At 34.3% G+C, this 24652-nt stretch overlaps 1 protein-coding gene across 2 annotated transcripts; it reads left to right on the forward strand.

Annotated features, from left to right (window-relative positions):
• Positions 1–835: 835 nt before the first annotated feature.
• On the forward strand, positions 836–24291 carry LOC143238482 (bestrophin-4-like). Of its 2 annotated transcripts, XM_076478756.1 has the most exons (10): positions 836–952; positions 2185–2956; positions 11910–12044; positions 12167–12333; positions 17257–17411; positions 18363–18440; positions 20477–20629; positions 20836–20916; positions 21950–22101; positions 22961–24291. In XM_076478756.1, exons 2-10 carry the CDS (start codon positions 2778–2780, stop codon positions 23700–23702), a joined length of 1842 nt encoding a protein of 613 aa, XP_076334871.1. In that variant the 5' UTR covers positions 836–952; positions 2185–2777; the 3' UTR covers positions 23703–24291. The 2 variants fall into 2 exon arrangements, with proteins under 2 accessions (XP_076334871.1, XP_076334872.1); XM_076478757.1 differs by lacking the exon at positions 20477–20629.
• Positions 24292–24652: the final 361 nt, after the last annotated feature.

The following is a 24652-nucleotide window of genomic DNA, read 5'->3' on the forward strand; positions in this document are numbered from 1 at the left end:
TTGCAGGAAGAGTAAAATATATGCTTTCGGTACGTAAACAGAGTTTGTAATATAAATTTTCCTCAATGCAAAACTGTTTGTTTGTTTGTTTTTGAATTTCGCACAAAGCTACTTGAGGGCTATCTGTGCTAGCCGTCCCTAATTTAGCAGTGTAAGACTAGAGGGAAGGCATCTAGTTATCACCATCCACCGCCAACTCTTGGGCTACTCTTTTACCAACGAATAGTGGGATTGATCGTAACATTATAACGCCCCCACGGCTGAAAGGACGAGCATGTTTTGTGTGACGGGGATTCGAACCCGCGACCCTCAGATAACAAGTTGAACGCATTAACCCACCTGGCCATGCCGGGCAGGAGTGATTGAGGTAAGAATTATAACCGAATCCTGCTTGGTTTATTTCTTAAAAACTATTCGTTTTTGAAACCCCTTGAAGAACGCGGCTCACTAACAAGTCAGAATGTTGAATTATTTGTCACGCAATTAGTAATTACTAGTTCACTTACAAAATAGTGCTCAGTCCTTCAGTGTTTCTGAGTATATCCAGTGTTTTACGTTTTTTCACGCGGCTAACAAAGTGTGGGCTGTTTATGGACTTCTTTGATAAAACGAATTCGAGTGGAATTTAAAACGGTGTAAAAACAAGCAATTTTATAGTATATTACTAATTACACCAGGGTTGAGATTTAAAAAATGACCATCTCTGGTATGCACTCTTGTTTATATCATTCTCCAGTCTGTAATATCTCTGCTCGCTCCACTGTTGTATATTTTGTCTTTTTTTTTTGTAGTTTCTGGCAATCTCTCAGCACATTTTACCTGTCGTGCATGCGCATTGTGTCGTATGGTACTTGTATATTTTGAAATTCTGCAAGTTCACTTCGAGTAGAAGCCAGGTTTTTAAAATAGAAGAGATGATTTGTGTCTGAAAGACAAATAGTGTAGTGGAAAGGTAGGTTTCACTACGTCGTTTCTAGTCTTTGAGTACAGGTTTTTTTATTGTTTGTTGATACTGTAAAGACCAGTAAGTAAACGCTTACTGGCACTATTTGTAAAATCATTAAACTGCTTGAAAACTGCATGTTTATTTGAAATTAATTCAGTTTTTGGCTGAAAGCGACAGTAATCAAACATATCAAAACTGTGGATTACGTTTCGTAAAATTAAACCTGACAAATTAACATTTTATTTTGTTTCTGGAGGTCGTTCACTGACGATTTTGTTTGTTTTTTTGTTTGGTAAAATAATATAAACCAAAAGGTTCATATAACAAAGCAAAATTTTGTGAATTTTTTTTCTATTGTCAAGCATAAAGCTGTACAGGGATCGAGCCCTCAATGTTAACATTATAAGTACTTAAGTTTACCGTTGAGCCATAGGAAGATGGAGATGTTCTTAATGATTTGAAATTAATTTGTTCTAAGTTTACCTCCTATAAAATACAATATTTATTCTTTATCACATTATTGTACTTAATCAAAATTTTTAAACATCATAATACCGACAAATCCATTATTTATTTTTTACGTAGTAAGTTTATAACTTTCACGTGTGTTATTCGTTGATCTGGATCGTGTGTCACAGAATACTTTAAGTGAGTTATGAGGAAATTTTGTGTTTATGTTTATTCATAGGAGTTACAGATTTGATTTTGCGTTTTCTTCTAGCAAATGCACATTGCGCTATCTGCTGTGTCTTCCCTGATTTTAACGTTGGAGATCGGTATATTTTCCACTGTCAGTGGGGGACTTATAGATGAATTCCAACTGTATAGCCTCGGTGGACTCAGCAGATATCCCAACGTGGCTTTGCCATAAGACAACACACACACAAACACACACACACTGTATAGCATGTTGGTAATAAATATTATATATAATAGATTCAATTTATAAAATCTGTAAGATACGTAATCCATAAAATACGACATTTATGTGCATATACCTGTGTGTGTGTGTTCAGAAAAAAACACGTGCTACTTGAAACATTATTTCTTTATATATTTAACAGTTCCAGTTTTTCTTCTTTAACAACTGTTCAAGTTAACATGAAATTACACTTAATTAATCGAATAGATTACACCATTCAGACATATTGCTTTAATTTTGTATTACAGTATTAACATGTAAAAATCCCAGCATGTTTGTTCCTGTATGTAATTAAGTTTGTTTGTTTTCTCGTTAGCGTCACACTTCAGGATCTGGCCTTCAACTTTCGAATCATACCATATTTGTCCTATATATTTTTATAACATGACGAAAGTTGATAATTTTGAATGAACAATGCCTTCTGAACGACATATGACATAGTGAGCGAGTAATTGAATAGAGACCAGCGAACATATTTGACTCTTAATGTTTTGTAAATCGTGCTTTTTGAATAAGTTATTTATTCTACCCTAGTGTTCCACAAATTATTTCAAATTCACAATTAGCACAAGGAGTGGAGTAAAGAAATAGTTAAACCTCGAAGCCATGGAAAACGAACTTTAGTACAAAACGTAGAATCGACTTAAGGCTTGACGAAATTAAAGGCACGTATAATTTCCAGTGACTACTCTCTGGTGTCATGTATAAAATAAATCTTGCAGTGTGATGAGAAGTACTTGAGAAAATCGTGCCCGACTTCGTAAACAACAAGTTTCATGACGTTTTGTGTTTAATTATTTTTACTTCTGTTTATGTTAATTGTTTAGAAACAATCTGGTAAAAACAAACAATAAAAATATTTAAAACCGATCTATTAGTCAAAGTGGATGCTGTTGCTTTACTGACAAAATGACGGTGACATATTCTTTGAACGTTGCCAACGCTCGCCTCCTTGGATTTGGTAAATTACTTTTCAGATGGCATGGTAGTATCTACAAGCTTTTATATAGAGAGATAAGCATTTTTTGTGTGGCTTACTGCAGTCTCAGCGTGCTTTATCGGTACGTTTTAACAGAGCCTCAACGAAGGTAAGTAGATTTCATTATTAGTTGTTGTTGAGTTTATTTTCTTAGCACAAAGCTACACGATAAACTATATGCACTCTTTCCACTGTGAGAAGCAAATCTCGGATTGTAGCCCTAAAATCCCGTAAAATTACTGCTGATCCATTGAATAGCGTTCGTTTTAAATAATAGACAAATTTAAGAGTTACCAAGATAAAAATGGTCTTTGTTTTAAGCTATTACGTTCAACGTACAAAGATTTACTAGAAAGAGTAGGCCTAGCATGGCCAGGTGATTAGGGTGCTGGACTCGCAATATGAGGGCTACAGGTTCGAATCCCCGTCCCATGAATCATGTTTCCCCTTTCAGCTGTAGGGGCGTATTAAGTACGGTCAATCTCACACTTCGTTGGTGATGGGTGATGTTTACTAGCTACCTTCCTTCTGGCCTACCTCTGCTAAATTAGGGGGGAGGGTTAGCGCAGGTAGCCCTCGTGCAGCTTTGCTCGAAATTCAAAGAAAACTAAAACATGATATCAATGTAAGTTCATCTAACTAAAAGTATTTTGCCTTCCTTGTATAGCACCCTCGGTGGGCTGAGCAGATAGCCTTTGTGGCTTTGCTAAAAGAAAAACACACACACACACCTTGTATAGCAACATATTTATTTATCTGTGTTCCTCTTAAAAAAAATCATTTTGGGTGAAAGTTCAATAAAGATAAATATCGTGGTTCATCGTCTGATGCTTGGAAAACACGCATAGAAAATAAACCAAGCTAAACACAGTTGAATAACAGAATAAAACTATTTAGAATATATTTAGGTAATTCTTTATTATGGATTTAAAAATTGTTGGATAAGTTTAAGCAGAAATGTAATTACCTTGTTAGAGTTTAGAAACGTTTTCAACTTTGTATTTCCATTAAAAGGAAACTGGAATACCAGTTATTATTAAAATTATCACCAATAGTATGTGGTATATATTTCAATTATTAGAACCTTCAAAAACTTTGGTGTCTAATTTCCAATACTGTTTGCTACAAATAGTTTAGAGAAAAGTTTATATTAGATCAATAATAATGTACCAAAATATTGTGAATTTCTGCATTTAGAATAATTTTTCTTTTTTGTAAAATATAAATGACTATTATGTTAAGTACTGTATATGTTAATGAGTGATTTAGTAACATGAATGAAACTTCTTCAAGGTGGCACAAAAGTCGCGCCCAGTGGAGATGTTGAATAACAATAGAAGTATATTTATGTGTTTATTTATTAAAGTATATTTTTGAATTTCTGGCCATTAACGTCAAATTATTATATGCTTCAAACATTTACTTTAATGAACAAAAAAATACAATTACTTTATTTTTTATTATTTATTAAAATCCTTATGGGTCTGGCCAAGCGTGTTAAGGCGTTCGACTCGTAATCCGAGGGGCGCGGGTTCGAATCCCGGTCGCACCAAAACATGCTCGTCCTTTCAGCTGTGATGGCGTTATAATGTGACGGTTAATCCCACTATTCGCTCGTGAAAGAATAACCCAAGAGTTGGCGATGGGCGATGATGACTATTTGCCTTCCCTCTGGTCTTACACTGCAAAATTAGGGACGGCTAGCGCAGATAGCCTTCGTGTAGCTTTGCGCGAAATTTAAAGAACAAACATGACAAACTTAAAAGAAGAAGCAATCTTAAAGAAAACAGTATGACATTGTATTTCAGAGTGGTCTAGAAGGCGGTACTAGGTGCTTTAAACTCATGAAGACCTGTTGTCGTAAAATATTTTATTCATTTATGAATTCTGTTTATCAATACCTTTTAATTAAACAACTTAGTGGCTTTGAATGCGATAAATTATGAAAATACGCTGAAGAATGAACACGTTTTAAGTTTTCTAATCCTTCAGATACACTGAATTAATATATATATTCTTATAAGGTGTGGCTATTACAAAGAAAGCATATTTTAAAGGTATGACTTTAAAAAATAAAGGCTATTTTTACGATAAGAAACACTAACAGATGTAAAACTCTGACTTCGACTTAATCCAAAAATACAACAAAAAATGACATCGGCCAGTCAATTATTATCACTTAGCAACCGAATTCAGTTTTCTTAATAAATCTGATTCATGTGCTGTGATTGTTGATCAAAATTTTATTTGGTTACCTATCAATTGGCCCGACATGGCCAAACGATTAAGGCACTTGACTCATAATTTAAGGTTCTCGGGTTCAAATTCCCGTCACACTAAACATGCTCGCCCTTTCAGCCTTCGGGGTGTTATAATGTGACGGTCAATCACATTATTTGTTGGTAAAAGAGTAGCCCAAGAGTTGACGGTGGATGGTGATGCCAAGCTACCTTCCCTCTAGCCTTGCACTGCTAAATTATGGACAGTTAGTGCAGAGAGCCCTCATGTGGCTTTGTGCGAAACTAAAAACAAACAATTACTTGTCAATCTTTCCATCTTCGGTATCTCTTATCTTTGTAATTGAGAACTTATAATTATAAAAATATAATATACATTCACTAACCCTATTTTGTGACACAACAGGATTGTACTAATTAAATAATAACAAAGTTTTATTCGTCACTCTGACCCATAAAACCTTACATTCAGCATAAATTAATCAGAAACAATTATTTTTATGGAATTTACTTTTAAGTGTGGGCTGAGCGAGGTCAATTGTTTGCATACACGGATATGAACCTGAGGGTTCGTGCTTCACAGTTTCTTGCACTTTGGGGCCATGTATGAACTTTAAGAGTAACACAAAAGTTGGCGGTGGGTGCTGTTGACTAGCTGCCCTAGCTTTAGCCTACCAGTGCACATTTGTGGATGACTCTGCGTAGATGGCTCTTGTGTAGCTTTTATAAACAACCAAACAATTTTTTTTAGAATTATGAAGAAGAATGTTTCATATACAAATGGCGATTTATGGTTGTTCGAAATTTTTATTTGTTAATTAATCATTTTAGCCTGATGTAGGATTTAGGTCTATCCATTACTCTCTTAGTTTATTTTTTACATCAAACTATTTTATCGCTCAGTATCACAAGTGCTATTTTGAACCTAACTCAGAAGATGTTAAACTTAGTGCTTGAAACACACGCATATGCAGGTTTTAAGTACAAGAACAAAAAATAAAAATAAAAGATATTTCTGAGATTTAAATGAGTCTCCTTGCTGTGCCCTTTGGCGTCTATGTTTAGAAAATCACATTACCAACAAAGATTTAGATAGACTAACTGAAATTACTTTCTGAACAAAGAAACATTATTGAGGTTCTCATGCATTATAAAGTTTAACTAATTTACGCCATAAATGCTCTTACAGTAGTATTAGTCTAGTTGTGCTAAACTGTACTATAAATGTTCATAAAGCAGTATGAAACTGGTTAGGATACACTGTTCTATAAATGTTCATAAAGCAGTATGAAACTGGTTAGGATACACTGTACTATAAATGTTCATAAAGCAGTATGAAACTGGTTAGGATACACTGTACTATAAATGTTCATAAAGCAGTATGAAACTGGTTAGGATACACTGTACTATAAAGGCTCTCTGAGTAATATTGTTACCACTATAATTTTAAATAGCCTGAAATTGAGTTAAATGATAATTTAACCTGGCGTGATTAGATGGTTAATGCACTCAACTTCTAACCTAAGGGTCGCGGGCTCGAATCCCCGTCACACCAAACATGCTCGTTCTTTCAGCCGTTATTACATTATAATGTGAATGTCATTCCCACTATTCGTTGGTAAAAGAGTAGCCCAAGAGTTGGTGGTAGGTGGTGATGACTAGCTGCCATTACTCTAGTCTTACACTGCTAAATTATGGACGGCTATATCAAACAGCCCTCGTATAGCTTTGCGCAAATTGAAAAACAAGCAAACAAATGATAACTAAACTTTAAAAGTTAAATAAATGTCGATATATATCCAATTTATGATACTTGCCAACATGATTGATACACACATTTAGGCCCACCATTGCCAGGTGGTTAAGACATTTGACTCCTAATCCGAGAATCGTGGGTTCGAATCCCCGTCACACCAAACTTGTTCGCCCTTTCAGCCGTGAAGCATTATAATGTGATGTTCAATTAAACTATTCGTTGGTAAAAGAGAAGCCGAATAGTTGGCGACGGGTGGTGATGACTAGCTGCCTCCCCTCTAGTCTTACACTGCGAAATGACGGACGGTTAGCGCAGACAGCCCTCGTGTAGCTTTGCGTGAAATTCAAAACAAACAAACAATGCACACAATTTCTTTTTTTATACAAATATATTTTAATATACGAATAATAACAAAATTTACAATAACGGCTATTACGAATAATGACATATGTATAAAAGTTTTACAAACAGTGTCGAGTCTCTTTCTGGTTTATAACTTTCTTAAGGTCTTATCGAGGGATCATGATGAAATAATTAATTTCGAGTTAATGTTGGTACAATTCACTTAAAGGGGGCTACCTAGCTCTGCGTTCTTTGCTGATCACACGTTGAGTGTTTCACTGATGAATTTATATAATGTCGTAAAAATACTAATGTCCGATGTGAATCCGCTGAAGTTAAATGGTTTTTAATTTTCAAAATTTATAAACGTTCCTAGTCTAATATCTGAAGTTTCCTATTAAAAAACGTTAATCACAGTTATAGCTTCCTGTGGCTTTTAGTACACCAACTACAGCAAATCAATAATATATACTGTCTGTTAGCGCTTTGCCTTGATTACATTTACAGGTTTGAGGAAACCTTCTAGAAATTTCAACCTGCACAACAATATTGATGATCACTACTGTTTATGTACACACATATATTGTTAATTCTTACACTGATGGATAATCTACAACTTTCGTGAATAGGTGGAGATTTCGCAATACATATTTAATAGTGTAAGTTATGTACATTTGTAAATATAGATTTGACTTAAAGAAACGTCGATATTAAAATAGATATATAATAGTAATTCCGTCACAGTATCAACTTAGTTGTAATAAAATATACTATAAAGGTTCTCACAGTAGAATAAACCTAGTTTATGGTAAACTCTACTATGAAAGTTTTCATAGTGCTATGAGCGTAGAAGTCCAAGCCTAGTAATCGTGAATTGCACCGTAAAGTTTATATGAACGAAATCTCTTTCTTTATATATAATATTTATAAACGAAATTATTATTGTATAATTCTTGAATATACTTTAAGATATTGTCAGTTATTTAGAGAAAAAAAACCCAACAACAACAAAACTTTGCGCCAATTTTATAGCCCTACGTCCCACAAATTAGAATCTGTTTAGCTGTTTCAAATTCCTCACACTGGTTTGTTTGTTTTGAATTTCGCGTAAAGCTACACGAGGGCTATTTGCGCTAGCCGTTCCTAATTTAGCAGTATAAGACTAGAGGGAAGGCAGCTAGCCATCATCACCTACCACCAACTCTTAGGTTATTCTTTTGCTAACGAATAATAGGATTGACTATCACATTATAACGTCCTCACGGCTGAAAGGGCGAGCATGTTTAGTGTAATGGGGATTCGAACTCGCGACACTCGGATTACGAGTCGAGCGTCTTAACCACCTGGCACTGTCAGAAATAAACTTAAATCGGCATTAGTGAATCAGAAGTTATTCAGTTTATAACTTAGTGGCCTTACTTAACATGCTTTCACAAACAGTTAGGACAATCCAATCGCGAACTGCGCGATCGAAATCCGTTGCCGGAATTTCAATTTTTCATTCATTGGGATGTTAATAAATGGCGGTACGTTTCTATTCGTCGTAGGTGATTAGTGTTGATTAATCTGCCCTATTACTTTAAAATTAGGGACGCCTGGCGCAGAGTACTCTCGAGTAGCTTTTCGTGGAATTAAAGAAACGAACAAACAATATATAAATCAACCATTATCAATTGTTTATACTAAATTAAGTTATTTACTTTTGTTATATGCACAGCAGGACTATTAACTAAATAGTTATATTACAAGGTGAGAAAGAAAACACGTATGTTTTCACAGAATATGCCACTAGTGATCTCATATTTTTATCAGGTACATAAATTCACCTTGTTATTAAGAATACAAGTATTGTTTTGACTACTTTACTATTCATAGAAAGTTTTCCAAAAAAATGTCTGTGAACGTATTCACATAGACTTTATTCCCTACTAACTAATGCATAGTTGAACTTCAAATATGAATTCTGTTTTTAAATTTTTTATGGGTTGTTTTCCAATGCGTTGTAAAGTATTTCTGCGTTTGAAAGAAACAGAGGAAATGTCTACCTTAGCTAATGCTCCAGCTGAGACAGTTTATCCCTGGAGATCAGTGATAAGTTTACGTATTTAACAATGTTAAAATTTGGAGATCAGAGAGACTGAGAGGTAATATTAGAATCCAAAAACCTATTAATGGAGGTTAATAAGATATTAACAAGTTAAATCTAAACGTACTTTAAACAAAAATGAATGTAATTACTTTGGAAAAATTGTTTGTAGTTTCGCGTGTTTAAAAGAAACATGTGTGAAAGTTACTAAATAGCCATCATTAGATTTAAAATTTGATATTGTATACAGAAACATTTGACTGTAATAGCATTGACATGATACTTCGGGAATAAAATTGCGTAAACTACACTAGTTATGATCAATTGCATCAAAATTCGATCAGTTTCAATCTTTTGATTATTTTAAACTGACTAGTTCATATTTTTTTATTGTTTAAGTAAATAAATTTCAGGTCCGTACGTAGAATATTTCAAAGAAGGGTGGGTTCTAATTTGTGAGATCAAAAGCCAACATATATTATACTACGAGGGAGGGGGGAGGGAATGCTATTGTTCCAAACCCGAAAATGGCGGTGTTTCATCAGACGAATGTAGACTATATAGAAAGCGTTGTAACTATATAAACATATATGTTTTTAATTACCAAAGTAGAGGGATCGGTCAAATTCCCCCTGTACGTGCAATTATGGACAGCGGACAATCAATGTTATGTATGACTACTTAAGCTCTTCTTCAAGTTAAGCATTTTTTCACCAAAAATAAAATATTACATTCAATTTCTTCTACAAGTTCTTTTTATGCTATTTTTTAGTTAGTTTGTTTTTGAATTTCGCGCAAAGCTGCATGTGGGCTATCTGTGCTAGCTGTCCCTAATTTAGAGTGAAAGACTGGAGGGAAGGCAGGTAGTCATCACCGCCAATTCTTGGGCTACTCTTTTACAAAAGAATAGTGGGGTTGGCCGTAACATTACAACTCCCCCACGGCTGACAAGGATTCGAAGCCGTGACCCTCGGATATCGAGTCGAGCGCCCTAACCACCTGGATATGCTTGGTCGTTTTTTCTATATATATTTCTCACAAAGTACATCTTATATTTCTTATTGTATCTACTAACTTGATAATTAGAAGATTCTCTGTGCTTCAGTAGATAGATCATTACTAGTTTTGTAAACCAAACCTACAAAACCTTTCACGACCATTCTGACACTAATATGATCCTTACCAACGTACTTCGAGCAGTACTACTCTTTCTATTTAAACTCCGTAACCATCGTTCTGTGTTGATTCGTGGATGCTGAAATCTATTCAGATACATACAGCAGACTCGAGTAATTATTACTATTGCCTATGATACAGCCGAGCTAAACCTGTTCTCTAAGTCATCGAATATGTTGTTTCAAACAGGTCAGTCGTTTCTCTACAACTGTCTATCTAACTAATAATGTGCTATAGATGTCTAAGGGCAAGCGACTGTTTCAAGACAGAAAATGCTAATACTTCATTGGAAGGATATAGTTTGATCTATCTGCGCTAGCTGGTCCTAATTTTGCAGTGAAAGAATAGAGGGAAGGCAGCTATTCATCACCATCCACCATCAACTCTTGGGCTACTCTTTTACCAACGAATAGTGGGATTGACCGTACATTATAACGCCCCCACGGCTGAAAGGGCCAGCATGTTTGGTGTGATAAGGATTCGAATCCGCGACCCTGAGATTACTAGTTGAGTGCCTTAATCACCTGGACATGCAGGGCCAAAAGTAATTTGGTGTGCATCGAATGAGCCGGGCCTACTATGGGTTTGACCGTCTCCTTATAATGCCCTCACGACTGAAAGGGTGAGCATATTTGGTGTGACGAGTATTCGAACCCGCGCCTAACAACCTCGTCATGCTGAACAAATATGTGTAACATCGTGCATTTTAAGTTAAACGTTGCGATGGCCGGGAATAGAACCCAGATCAACTGCTTGTAAGGCAGCTATGCTAACCACTATACCACCGACGCTTTATATATAATAAAAACGAATGGCAGAAGTGGGGTCCGAGCCCACCTTATTTCGGACTGGTGGTATTGCAGTGGGTTTGGTATGTGTCATTAAAGTTCCTTTAGGGTGTTTCCGGCAAAATATGATATATATTTAAGGAATATTGCACTTTATGGTTTGGTTTGAATTTTCTTCCAAATCTGCACGAAAATTATCTGGGCTAGTTATCCCTAATTTAGCAGAGTAAAACTAGAAAAAAGACCATACACTGCCAAATCTTGGGCTACTCGTTCACCAATGGATAGAGGAATTGACCATCATATAATAACGTTCCCACGGCATAAAGGGTGGTAGAACGGGGATTCAAACCCGCAACCCTTAGATTCCGAGTCAAGTGCTCTAACCATCTGACCAGTTTACTTAATATAAAACAATAAATGTACTGAGAATTGACGTGACATTTAACCAGTTATTTTGTCATCACTACTTTAAATATGTTATTTAATAAACTGAATTCATGTTTCTAGCTATTAGTTAATTTATTAAAAGATCAGTCAGATTAATATTATAATAAAAAGAAAAAACCACTCTGTACTCTTATTTTTAAGTTTAATATTTAATTTTCACACAGTTTGGTGTAAAGAACGCCGGTATTGTTTTTGTAAATATCTTGTTATAACTTTCTTATTTTCAGAACATTTGAGAAGATTTCTGTGTATTGTGAAACGTTCACTGACCTCATACCAGTTTCTTTTGTCCTTGGGTTTTATGTCTCGATAGTGGTTGGTCGATGGTGGCAACAGTATATGTCTATTCCTTGGCCAGATAAGTACGTTTCTACAATCACAGTTTGGCAGCCATTTTGTATTTAAATATTGTATTCAATTTAGGACTAATGTCCAAACATTTTTTGTGGTTTTAATGATATCTTTTTTTTATTTATTTATGCAGGATTTGTATGCTTATATCTGCTTACGTTCACGGTAAAGACGAGAGAGGTCGCGTCATTCGTCGTACCCTTGCTCGTTACCTAAATCTCCTGTCTGTACTCATCTTCCAAGCTATAAGTACTTCTATCAAAAAGAGATTTCCAACATTGGATCACTTAGAAGAAGCGGGTTCGTTCACTGTGTTTTAGTAATGCTTAATTTTCAAATATTTGTGTTACCCGTCCCTAATCTTGCAGTGTAAGACGAGAGGGAAAGCAGCTATTCATCATCACTCACAGCGAACTCTTCGGCTGTACTTTTACCAATGAATATAGGGATTGACCATTACATTATAACGCTCCTACAGTTGAAATGGTGAGCATGTTTGATGTGACGGGGATTTGAACCTACGACCCTCGAACGTTTTAACCACCTGGTTATGCCGGGCCTATTTTGCCCTTTCAACAGCAACAATAAAAACACACACAAAAACAACTATTCAAACGGGAAATATAAATGCAAAGAAATTAAGGGTTTTTGTTATATCATTAGCATCTTATGCAAACAGGGTCCCTTTCTTTTCTTCAGTAATACGGCTTTGCTGTACTTTATTACTAACTAGCTTCAGTCGCCTACCGATTTGATTGACGGCTGTTTTGACTGATATCTCGATAACTGGTAAAAATATAACCCTGATGTTACACTTTGCACCTCATAATCCAGAAGGAATTTCAATAGAACGTCACACTGTTATCGCATTAAACATTTTATAATTCAGAGAACAGACACAAATCTTTAGAATATTTCAGTCGATAATAAACTGTGCAATGCCAAGTATTATGCAAGGAAGAAGAAAATACAGTGCAATATTTTTGCATAACTACAAAAGACGGCTTCTCTTCCTCGTGAAAATTATGTGAACAGCTTAAATTTACTCCTCTTGTGGGCAGTTTATAATTTTTCCAGGTGTTTCGGGATCCCTCTTTAATCGCGAGAGCATACTTACGTCACTATTTTTAATTGTGGCTTTTCTATTGAATAGCGGTTTCTATTACAGATGAGACAAACAATCAAAGTTTTCCAGGCATTTTGTAATATTAAATGTATTAACATTAGATGGGTAAAGTTGATAGAGAAAATGGAAAAAGTAAGAAAATCAACTATACTTTTATTTTGCAGTTAAAAATATCTTCAAGTACGCCGTTAAATGTCGTTAAATTAAAAATATGTTGGTTTATTTTATGGTTTAAAATAGCATTTGCAATCTTAGAGAATAATCACTGGCCACGTTTTCTAGTATGTAAATAATTTTTATTTGATGTCACTTGAATAACGTGTTGAGATCATCTATTCCCATAAATTTCGGAAAATATGTTTTTATTGATAAAATGTGGCGCCCCCTAGTGGCACAACGGTATGCTTATGGATTCGCACTGCTAGAAGCTGTGTAGCTTTGTGCTTAATTCCAAACAAACAACGACAACAAAAAACATTTGTTGCATTGCTTCTCTCTCCTCCAGTAGCTCAAAGGCAAGTCTAAAAGTTATAATTCTAAAAGAATTGATGGTCCGTTACCCATGATGAGCTTAGCACAGATAGTTCATTGTGTAGCTTTGTGTTTAACTCCAAACAAATAATAGATAAAAACAACAACATTTGGCACACTGTTCCTCTCTTCTCCTGTAGCTCAACGGTAAGTCTTAATGAACCAGGTTTCGTTCCCATGATGGGCGCAGTCCATTGTGTGATAAACAAAGCATCTGACACGGCCAAGTTGTATTTTAACATAATCATCAGATTGAATAAAAGCGAAAGCTAAAGCTAACATACCAATAATAGTTTATGTCTAGTTGTTTCGTGCCACGTGTTCTCTTTGTTAACCAATGAGGATTTTCTAAAACATAAATTTCCATTATTTTTTGTATAACTATATTACTAACTTATTCCTGAATAGAGGTGGTGCTGTTTACCATTTTAGAGAAAATGTCAAAGTAGAATATTTGATCTTAAAATATAGAACTGGGTAAAAAGAAACCATTTCTTTACCTGAAGACTATCTAATCTACTGTATAAAACAAAGTGTGTGTCCGGGAACAAAATACACCATCGTATGTTTATCATTTGTTTCTAAAACAACTTCACATTTCTTGAACAATCAGCACCAAATCTGACACAAGATGACATGAAGAAGGACATAACGAGAGAGACTGTACCCCCCCCCCCACATTTTCGGTAAACTATCAAATTAGCACATCTTAACATAGTGATACATGATGACATGTTGGATCCCTATCTAATTGATATAATTCTTGAAAACAGTGTGTCTTTCTTTTCAATATTAATACTTTTATGCATCTCACTACACTTTTAATGTTTATTATGTTAAGAAAAAAAAACACCTAAACAAAGGTACTCTTTCTTACACTTTGTTAAAAACAAGATTTTATTTCATTGGTCCAAGAGATGTGTACCGCAGCTAATCTGTATTAAATGCTACCAGTAATATTTTTACTTAAAAGAGCTTGCTACAGAATGTGATTCAGTAACTGAAGCTGGTGTCCTTATGAACATAACTGACCCTTATTACGTACCCTTTTCACAAGCATCAGGCAGTGTCTCCGATTTGTTAAGTCCAAAGCGAGTGAAGCTAAGTATTAGATTAACAGAAGAAAGCAATGATAAGTGTATTATATATTGTATGTCCAAAACGTAAGAAATTAACTGTTTTTCCAGTTGAAACCAGGTCCTTGATCTTTGTAAATGAGCATCTGTTATTCCTGCTGAAGTAAAATGTTTCTTCAGTTACTTAAAGAGAAAATATTATTTTACAGACTCCATTCAAATACTGTACCTCATCATATATACCACACCTGCTTAAAGATATCAAGAACTTACTGGACAATGCTCGAACAACCGCATAAAGATTGGCAGAGAGAGAATTTGATCAGTCACACAAATTCGTATATAAGGAGTGTTATAGTTTTACGTGAATACAAGATCTCGGTTTAATGACTTAGCATTCAGGGCTTTCATCTCTGAGATCACGTGCAAATCTTTGTGGATATACTGAGCTGTCTTACTGGTTAAGTTTTACACTGGTTAATCAAGTAGGCTTGTGTTAATTATTATGTGGAGATTAAAAGATTATTTTGCCACACAAAGAACAGTCTACTTAACTCGTATAGTCTCGGTCAGTGATCGAGTTTCTCTTTGTTTGTAGATTTTGTTCTCAATAAATAATTGATACCCACATTTTCCTTCATCAGAGGAAAGGATGGCTGTTGGAAAGGGTGATATGCATTAAGAGTTTTAGATTAAACTTAAGTCTACATACAGAACATCTAATAGTATGCATTCCAGATGAAAGAGTTAAAACAAATGTAAATAACAACCCTTTGTAAAGTCGTTGATTATCACATCTACAGGTGGATACGTATACTGTTCGTCATGAAACCATACCCTTCTGATGACATAAATAATGATGCACTGATAACTCGTCGTTTATTTGAAAAGAATGTTGCAGGGTACTAATGTTGAATGCTGTTGTGTACCATGGTTCAATATTTTATCATCCCTTTGTAAATGATGTCATAGACATTGAGAATTTAATGGAACTACGTGAAGTTGTTACTGTATGCAATGATTTCAGAGATGTGCTTGGACTTGGGTTTAAATTACAGACTCCACGTTTTCTACTTCAAAAACGTAAGCAAAGTACAACAGAAGTGATCATTTATACCTATGACGACTTGGAGGGAATACCTAGATGTTTCGTCGAAATATGTATTATGACTCCCTCCTCCACACGAACACCAAAAATTACTTTATTGTGTTTATACATTCTTGTTTGCTAACTTACTACTGGAACTTGTATTACGTTAAATGTACCGAAAAAACTCAATAAAAATCTCAGAAATACTGTTGCAGTCAACTTATCCATCTTATAATATTCAGTTATTTATACTGGGGCTGATTAAAACAGAATTAAAGAGCTAACATTTACATACGGTTAATCTGGAACCGCACACAGAAATTAGTGAGCAAATGTAACTAGCTGCTGAAATATTTGGATTTTGTATTTATGGCAAAGATACTAAGACTTTCTGTTTGTCTTGTTTTAAGTACAAAACTACACAATGTGCTATCTGTGCTCTGCTCACCACAAGTGCAATATTTTCTTCCGCCGTTCTTAATAATTGAACAATTGGCCAGAGGGAAAGTAGCCAGTTAGCAGCACCCAATCAGCCAACATCCACACTAATGAAATTACTTTCACTCTTATAACTCACCTACAGCTTAAAGTACGGGGAATATTTAATAGTGTCGCTTTGAGGCTCTGCATAGCCAGGTAGTTAGGACGCTCTACTGTGGGTCGCGCGTTCGAATCCTAGTCACCAAAATATGCTCGTCCTTTCAGTCATGGGTGCTTTATAATGTGACTCTCAAGCCCACTATTCATTGGTAAAAAGAGTAGCCCAGGAGTTGGTGGTAGGTGGTGACGACTAGCTGCCTTCCCTCTAGTCTTACACTGCGATATTAGGGACGGCTAGTGCAGATAGCTCTCGTATTGCTTTGCTCTAAATTAAAAAAAACAAAAAAAGAAATTGTGAGCTTCGAAATCCAGGACTCAACCACAGAGCTAACAATATTCTGAAAGGTTTATGATGTGTGTAAAAATATGTATGATGTTTGCAAAATATTTCCAGATCGGTTTATATATCCTCTACCTTAGGGTTCAAAGTCAAAGAAGTTTATCACTAAGAGAACGCCTTTTATCTCGCTTATACATTGAGACTCATCTGTATTATTTAAGAATATTTCTATTGGAACTACTCATATTTAATTTGTTTGTTTGTTTGTTTGAAGTTAAGCACAAAGCTACACAATGGGCTATCTGTACTTTGCCCACCACGGGTATCGAAACCCGGTTTTTAGCATTGTAAGTCCACAAACATGCTGCTGTGCCATTAATTTAATGCAACCCGACCGATTACTTTTATTTTATTTTCTCAAATATTTTGAACGTATATTTGCTATGTATTTAAAAGATAGTTAATTAAAAAGAAGAATTACCAATTACAGTACTTAATTATGTTAATTTTTTATAAGCAGGTCTCATGACGAAAGAGGAGAGGAGGGTTTATGATGAAATTCCCATGACTCATGGCAGATGGTGGATCCCTGCCCAGTGGTTCACAGCTCTGGCAGTTAGGGCAAGGAAAGAAGGAAGAATTAATGATGACATCACTTTGAAAGCCTTACTGGATGTATGGCTAAGCTTTTTAAAAGAGTTAGGCAGATGAATGTTCCTGTAAAGTATTCGACAGTTTGCATAGATAAATAAACTGGTGATTACATAGAGGAGAGTTTCTCCTCAGACGTGACTACTTTCAAATCATATTCAGGATATTATTGAAACTCAGGAGTACCTGGTTAATGAATCTTATTTTTGATAACTATCTAACCCTCTTTTGGTCTTTGAGACACGTTTTAGTTCATGTATTAAATACCTTTAAAATGTTGTTAGCATTAAGATGAAAGCTGAATAGTTATGAATGTAGTTGCATTGTTAGCATTTAGATTAAAACTGAATACTGATGTACATAGCTGAAGTGTTGACATTTAGATCAAACTGGATATTATGAACGTAGTTGCATTGTTAGCATTTAATTTAAAACTGAATATTAGGTTCGTAACTGCATAACCTATAATCTGTCGATATTACTACTTGAAGCAATGTCGAGAATTGGGAACGTTTAAAAAGAACCACGAATAAGCGTTAGATTTATACAAAGGAATCACATAAATTTAAACCAGTAAATTATACATAGCAAGTTTGAAACAATCTAATGTATATTTTATTTATGAGCTTGTTTAGTACATTTAAATGTCGTAATGTTCATTTTTTAAATATAAGTTTATCTTAATATTCTCAATTTTAATTTTTTTAACGTTTCTGTAAAATATAAATACATTTTCTAATCCATACTTCGTATATTTCTTTAAATTTAAAACAACAGAAAATAAAAAAACGTTTTTTGTGTATTTAGTTTACTTCAAAATTTTAATATCTTTTGTGATTTTTAAAGGTAGTTGTTTAAAAATATCTAACTATATATAAATATTTGTGTTCAACTAATAGAAATAGCTCAGTTTGTCTTTATTTGAAATTTTAATCTTGTTAACACATTCTCCAATCTCTGTAAATGTGTTTTTAGGAGTTACACGAATATCGTGGAAACTGTGGGATGCTCTATAGCTATGACTGGATTAGCGTTCCTTTAGTGTATACTCAGGTTAGTAATTCCACAAAGATCATAGTTGGTTTTCACGTGTTTTTGTTTTTATTTCGTGCAAAGCTACACGGGGCTATCTGCTCCAGGCGTCCCTAATTTAGCAGTGTAAGACTAGAGGGTGTGTGTGTGTGTATGTGTTTCTTATAGCAAAGCCACATCAGGCTATCTGCCGAGCCAACCGAGGGAATCGAACCCCTGATTTTAGCGTTGTAAATCCGTAAACTTACCGCTGTACTAGCAGGGGCAAGAGTATAGGGAAAGCCGCTAGTCATTCCCACCTACTGCCAACTCTTGGGCTACTATTTTACCAACGAATAGTGGGATTGAATGTCACATTATAATGCATCGACGGCTGAAAGAACGAGCATGTTTGATGTAACGGGGATTCGAACCCGCGACCCTCAGATTGGGAGTTGAGCGCTCTAATCACCTGGCTACGTTGAGTATTTTGATGTTTGGAGAATCACTTTTACTTTAAGGCTGGGACAAAGCCCAAAGTTTTAATTTAATGTTTTTTTCTCTTTCGTTTTTCAATAACATTATAAAAAAGTAGCAATAAAATTAAGTTTAGTTTTTTACATAACATTAAATATAAAGTAATATAATGTGAAAAATAAACCTATATATTATAATTACTAGTGGCAGGTAATTTTTTTATTTTATATGGATCACAACATGTTATATATTACAAACGAAAATGTATCATTTCTGATTTTTTTTCTGTTAATATATACTAATTGACAAAGATTAAAAATTCTACTTTCTTTTCTAGAAGATATTATATTAAAGTACGTGAAGATTATGCCAACCTATAAAAATGCCAATGAAGTATTTGGATTTGGGGTGAAATACGTTTCAGAGAAAACAAGTATCGAAAAATTATATGATATTTTCTAATTAATTAATTTGTAAAGACCCGGCATGGCTAGGTGGTTAAGACACTCGGGTCGTAATCTAAGGGTCGCGGGTTTAAATCCCCGTCATACCAAACATGCTCGCTTTTACAGTGGGGGCGTTATAAAGTGACTGTAAATCGCACTATTGGTTGGTAAAAGAGTAGCCCAAGAGTTGGCGGTGAGTGGTGATGACTAGCTGCCTTCCCTCTAATCTTACACTGCTAAATTAGGGAAGGTTAGCGTAGACAACCCTCGTGAAGTTTTGCTCGAATTTAAAAAAACAAACATTTAATTTGTAGCGCCATCTGTTGTTTGAACCTAAGATAATGGATTTTAAAATAATCTCAAAATTCAAATGCTTTCGAACAGTTCATTATTTGTTTTAGAACAATAAAGAATCTTCGATAAAATAGTTATTGTTTTTGTCATTATAACCTAACGACATTCTAGTGTGAAATATCTAGTCGTTAAAAGTATAACTTAAAATATATACAAATCTTTAACGAATCAAATCGAAGATTATTCACAACTTATTAACATTTATAAAAACTACACTAATCAGTTGAGTTGAATTACGTCTACTAAGAAATAATCATTATACACTATTTATTTGAAGCGAAATCACGTGATTGTTACAGCAATATTTACCATGACCTTCAAATAAAAACTATAAGGCAAATACATATTTGTATGAATAACTAAATAATTAATAGTTGTTTTCACTAAACAAACAAATAAAAAAACAACGACAGAGTTTTAATGTAAACAGTTAACTTACAGCAATTTTGATTGAGTTGTAAGTTTTGTTTACAGTTGGTTGTGTTTGTCATTGGCCTTTACCAACGAATTCGTCCAATCAAAATACTATAAGACTTTTTTAAATATATGGACAACGAAGAACGTAGTATTTCTATGAGAAACTGCTTTTCAATAAATTGTTCCCACGTATCATAGAAGTTAATTTAGCTTCCAGTTTAATATTTACGATTTATTTAAACTATTTTGGTTATATTTAGTTAAGTGCGAATAAATCTCCTACATTTCAAATGATTTATACACTGACATTTATGTGACATTAGGCTGCAGAGGTCAATCCGTTTTCCTTTTACTATTACGTTTTGTTTTTCTTTTAACTGATAGGTGGTGACTCTAGCTATCTATACATACTTTCTAGCATGCGTGATGGGTAGACAATATCTAGACCCCACGAAAGGATATCCTGGGCAGAAGATAGACCTATATTTTCCCTTTTTCACATTACTTCAGTTCTTTTTTTACATCGGATGGTTGAAGGTTCGTTCAGTAAAACAATGCCACATTTCCATAAAAATATATTTTACCCTCAAATTTTGTTATTTAACTTTGTGTCGGAATACTCCCGGATGTCTTTATTTGACGTTTTTCAATAATACGGTTCTTTAAATTTTTAAACGATACTCATTGAAGTAATTTTAAAGTTAACCGTGATTGGACCGTATTAACAAGTTTTCATACGTTAGGTAGCAGAGTCGTTGATCAACCCTTTTGGTGACGATGACGACGATTTTGAGTTGAACTGGTGCTTAGACCGGAACTTTGCTGTAAGTAACCGAAAATTGGTGTTAGTTGATAAATTTCAAAGTGAATAAACAGGAAATGACACTGCTTTCTATACAACGTTTTGGTAAGTAACCATAAGTATGTTCAGCTTTCTGTTCCATTCGGTATTTGTACAAGTTAATGAAGAACTTTAGGTGAGTAACACGAACTTGATATTACGTTCATAACAAGTAACCAGGAGTAGGTGCTTTATAAACAACTTTGCAGTAGGCAAACAGAAGTTTGTATTGCTTACTTGATAACTTCGTGTTAACGAACCAAAATTTTATATTGTTCTATGCACTAACAAATGTCACTAGATATACTTATTAGCTTAAAGATAAATCTCTAAGTATGTTAAAGAAATATCTTATCTAACTGAACAGTTATCTGTGCACTAAAGATCTAGATCAGGCCGTCGATATCTTAGAGCAAAAACCTAACTGAAGATAAAATAGCAGAGAATAAACTAAAATATGTAACGAGTAATTTTCGAATTCTAAAATTGGTATTAAAGTAATAAAGATGAATATACCGTTTTGTAATGTACTTGTGCTTTTTCACGAATTTTAAAATTTCCATGAACACGCAGGTAGAGGTGAAGCTCCGATGTAAACAATGTGTGTATGGGGGATGTTAGGGGACAGTTATTATGTTTTTTGTAGGAACAAACGTTATGTCTTAATACTATTATTGAAGTGTGAGAGAAATGTTTCCTAATTACTGAACAAAGTTACTGAGATTTCCGTTCTCTTCCATACTTAAATTGCTTATGAGTATTACATTAGGTATTAACACTTTCCTAATGTCGTCAATGCGTGTCTTGTGAAGGAATCGATAATCCTTGTTTAGGTTTTAAACCTCTAGCAATAAATTTATTCGCCATTTTGTTTTATTCGGAGAAAAAATTCAAATAGTTTTTCAGTTTCCATCTTCTCACACTTAACTCCTAGTATAAACAATGAAACTTTTGTACTCAATATTTGACACATTATATCCTGACTTCAAGTAAAGCCTTCAGTTTATTATGACCAGATGTCGCTCTTGATTGTGGATGATATGTTTCAAAGGCATCCTAAGCTTGTGAAAGATCAGTTTTGGGATGAGCTGGAACCTCAGTTACCTCACACCAAGTCTTCGTTTATTTTACGAACACGGCCGTACCTTGGATCCGCCACCAATTTTGAGTAAGATTTTTTTTTTCAATGTTGAAACTAGATAATGATATGAATTAATACGACACTGCAAATATTGGAGAAAGAGTTAAAAGGGTAAAACGGGAATAATGTACAGGCCGTTTTTATTTATTACGCGAAAAAACTGCTCGAAGTGTAAAGTTTAGCGATTTTGCTAACGAATATATTATTATTGTTTATGCTATTATTGTAATAGTTTACTTTCGTATATCAACAAACTACTAACTGAATAGGCGTCTCCAACTTTGTTGTAAATGAAATTTCTACCAGAAGTTGCATTTCATTTCATTTATTTACTTATTTTATATTTATACATAGCAATTTTAATGAAATTCTCATTTAAGAAACCAATATTACAGAATAACGTGCGTTAAACAAACATCAATATATTTTCAAATGTTTTTATTATGGAAGGTTTTTGTTGAAAATTAGTTGTGCACGATTTTTCTCTGGAAAAGTATAGCTTTTTTATTGTTTTCTATGTAATATCCCACGAGAATGTTTGCGATCATATAGATTTGTTTAATTATTCAGATTTGACCCAATATTTGACCTATTGAAATTAACCTAATATCTGATAGCATTGCTAACAGAGACCATTTTGTGGAACAAAATTCGGAATCACAGAATGGCTATGAATAATAGTTAATTAAAACAACGTTTAAAACTGCTGTTTTTTCAATAAATTCACTTGGAATCTTTAGGTCTTCTTGATATAATATTAGATTTCAGATGCATTAGATGCATTTTTAATAAGATTTCAGCGATACAATGTTAATTTAGTGTTAATTTAAAAGGAAAAAACGTTACGTACGTTTTATTGAATTAAATATTTACTTCTAATGAACAGTGTTCACCCTGATGAAGCAGAATTCGTTCCAATGGAAACCATTATGGAAGAAGACAACACTGGAGAGATGTACAGGAGTACCTCTAATAGTCTTGGAAATTACCTGTTGACTCCAGAAGCGGACATTATTTCCCAAAGAAATGCGCGATGCTCCTCCGAGTTTTCTGGACGCAGGTTTTTAAACTTCCTTTCTGGACGGAATAGCTCCGAAAATATTGTCCAAACACCGAAGAAAGAATTTCCTCCATCCTTTGTCTTGAAATCACCACGAAAGTGCTCGAGAATTCGGTCAGGTTCCGAGACATCGGAGAATCACAAATTTGTAGAACAAAAAGAGAACAAGTCCCGATCCAAACTTTCTCTCACAGCAAGAAAAGATTTTTCAGGTGAAGAATCTAATTGTCTAATCGAAAATGCTTTGAGTGTTTCGACTCTTCCTGCTACATTTTCTCCTAATGCCGATGATAAATCTGATGTAGTTCAATCAAATGATAAAAAGTGCGACATAAATCCGAACACAAAGTCATCCCAATCGGGAACTGAAACAACAGTTGACATAGACGTTTCTCCAATATCCAGCCCTAACCACGAATTATCTCCATATGAACCAAATATTCCAATCTCATACATAGATACACCAGAAACCTTATCGACATGCACCGAACGATCGCCTTTCCAAAGAGATCCTCCGAATTTAAATAAAGAACCATCTGAAGAAGATCCTTCTTTAACTAAACAATGACTATATAATTTTCTCGTAGTTAAGGAATTATTATTATGCCAACTACGTACCTATGATGCAATCAAATACACATCTTCCTGTGAATCAAACTTTCCGTCCACAGCAAAGAAATAATCACTTACTTCAGCCTCTCAAACAGACTCAGAGAAATGATTAAATCAGCTTTAACAAGTTGTCCAATTGAAAACTATCTTCATGTGAACAATCGATCCTTCTTTAATCAAACATTAATTCGACTGAATTGCGTTCAACCACAGACAGAATTCTTTTTTCACCAGAGCAGATGCAATCTTCATCTACAACAGATCAACCAATCCCATGTGAACAAGTTGACCCGCTTTAAATCAAACACTCATCAGGTGTATTACACTCGTCCATAGTAAGGTGGTTCTCACCATAAAAAGTGCAATACTCGTATAAAGTCGGGTACCAATTCCATTTGAACTTAATTTGTTCTTAACCAAATACTCATAAGTTAAATTATATTGTTCTACAGACATAGCATTTTCACCAGAGCAGATACAATCCTCATTTACAGTTGAGTAACGAAAACCAATAGATTGACGCTAAATAAATAAAAAAAAAACATTTAATTGCTTGTGTCCATTGTAGAATCTTTGGAAAGCCACACACACTAACATATATATGAACCAAGCGCATAAAAAGTTTTATAAATCAGTATATCTTTAAAGTTACAGAGCTCTGATCCAGGACGCTTAAATCTTTATTATTATATTTAAATAACTGTTTACTTATTTCAAACATAAAGCTTGAGAATACGCTATCTGTATTTTGCCCAACTGAAAGATTGACCAAAGTTTACCGTCACACCACCGGTAAGCTTGTTGAATAATAACGATTTTTATTACAACAGTCACGTTACTAGAAGTAATGATTTTTTATTACGTGTCTGTTGTTAGAGAATTTACAAATAATTGATATATTGTGTA

The sequence above is a fragment of the Tachypleus tridentatus genome, chromosome 13 (assembly GCF_004210375.1).
Source record: "Tachypleus tridentatus isolate NWPU-2018 chromosome 13, ASM421037v1, whole genome shotgun sequence".
Classification (NCBI taxonomy): domain Eukaryota; kingdom Metazoa; phylum Arthropoda; class Merostomata; order Xiphosura; family Limulidae; genus Tachypleus; species Tachypleus tridentatus.

Coding starts and splice junctions, on each gene's coding strand:
- LOC143238482 (XM_076478756.1), top strand. CDS start 2,778: ATGACGGTGACATATTCTTTGAACGTTGCCAACGCTCGCCTCCTTGGA. Junction 2,957..11,909: donor TTAACAGAGCCTCAACGAAG/GTAAGTAGATTT, acceptor TCTTATTTTCAG/AACATTTGAGAAGATTTCTG. Junction 12,334..17,256: donor GGATCACTTAGAAGAAGCGG/GTTCGTTCACTG, acceptor TTTTATAAGCAG/GTCTCATGACGAAAGAGGAG.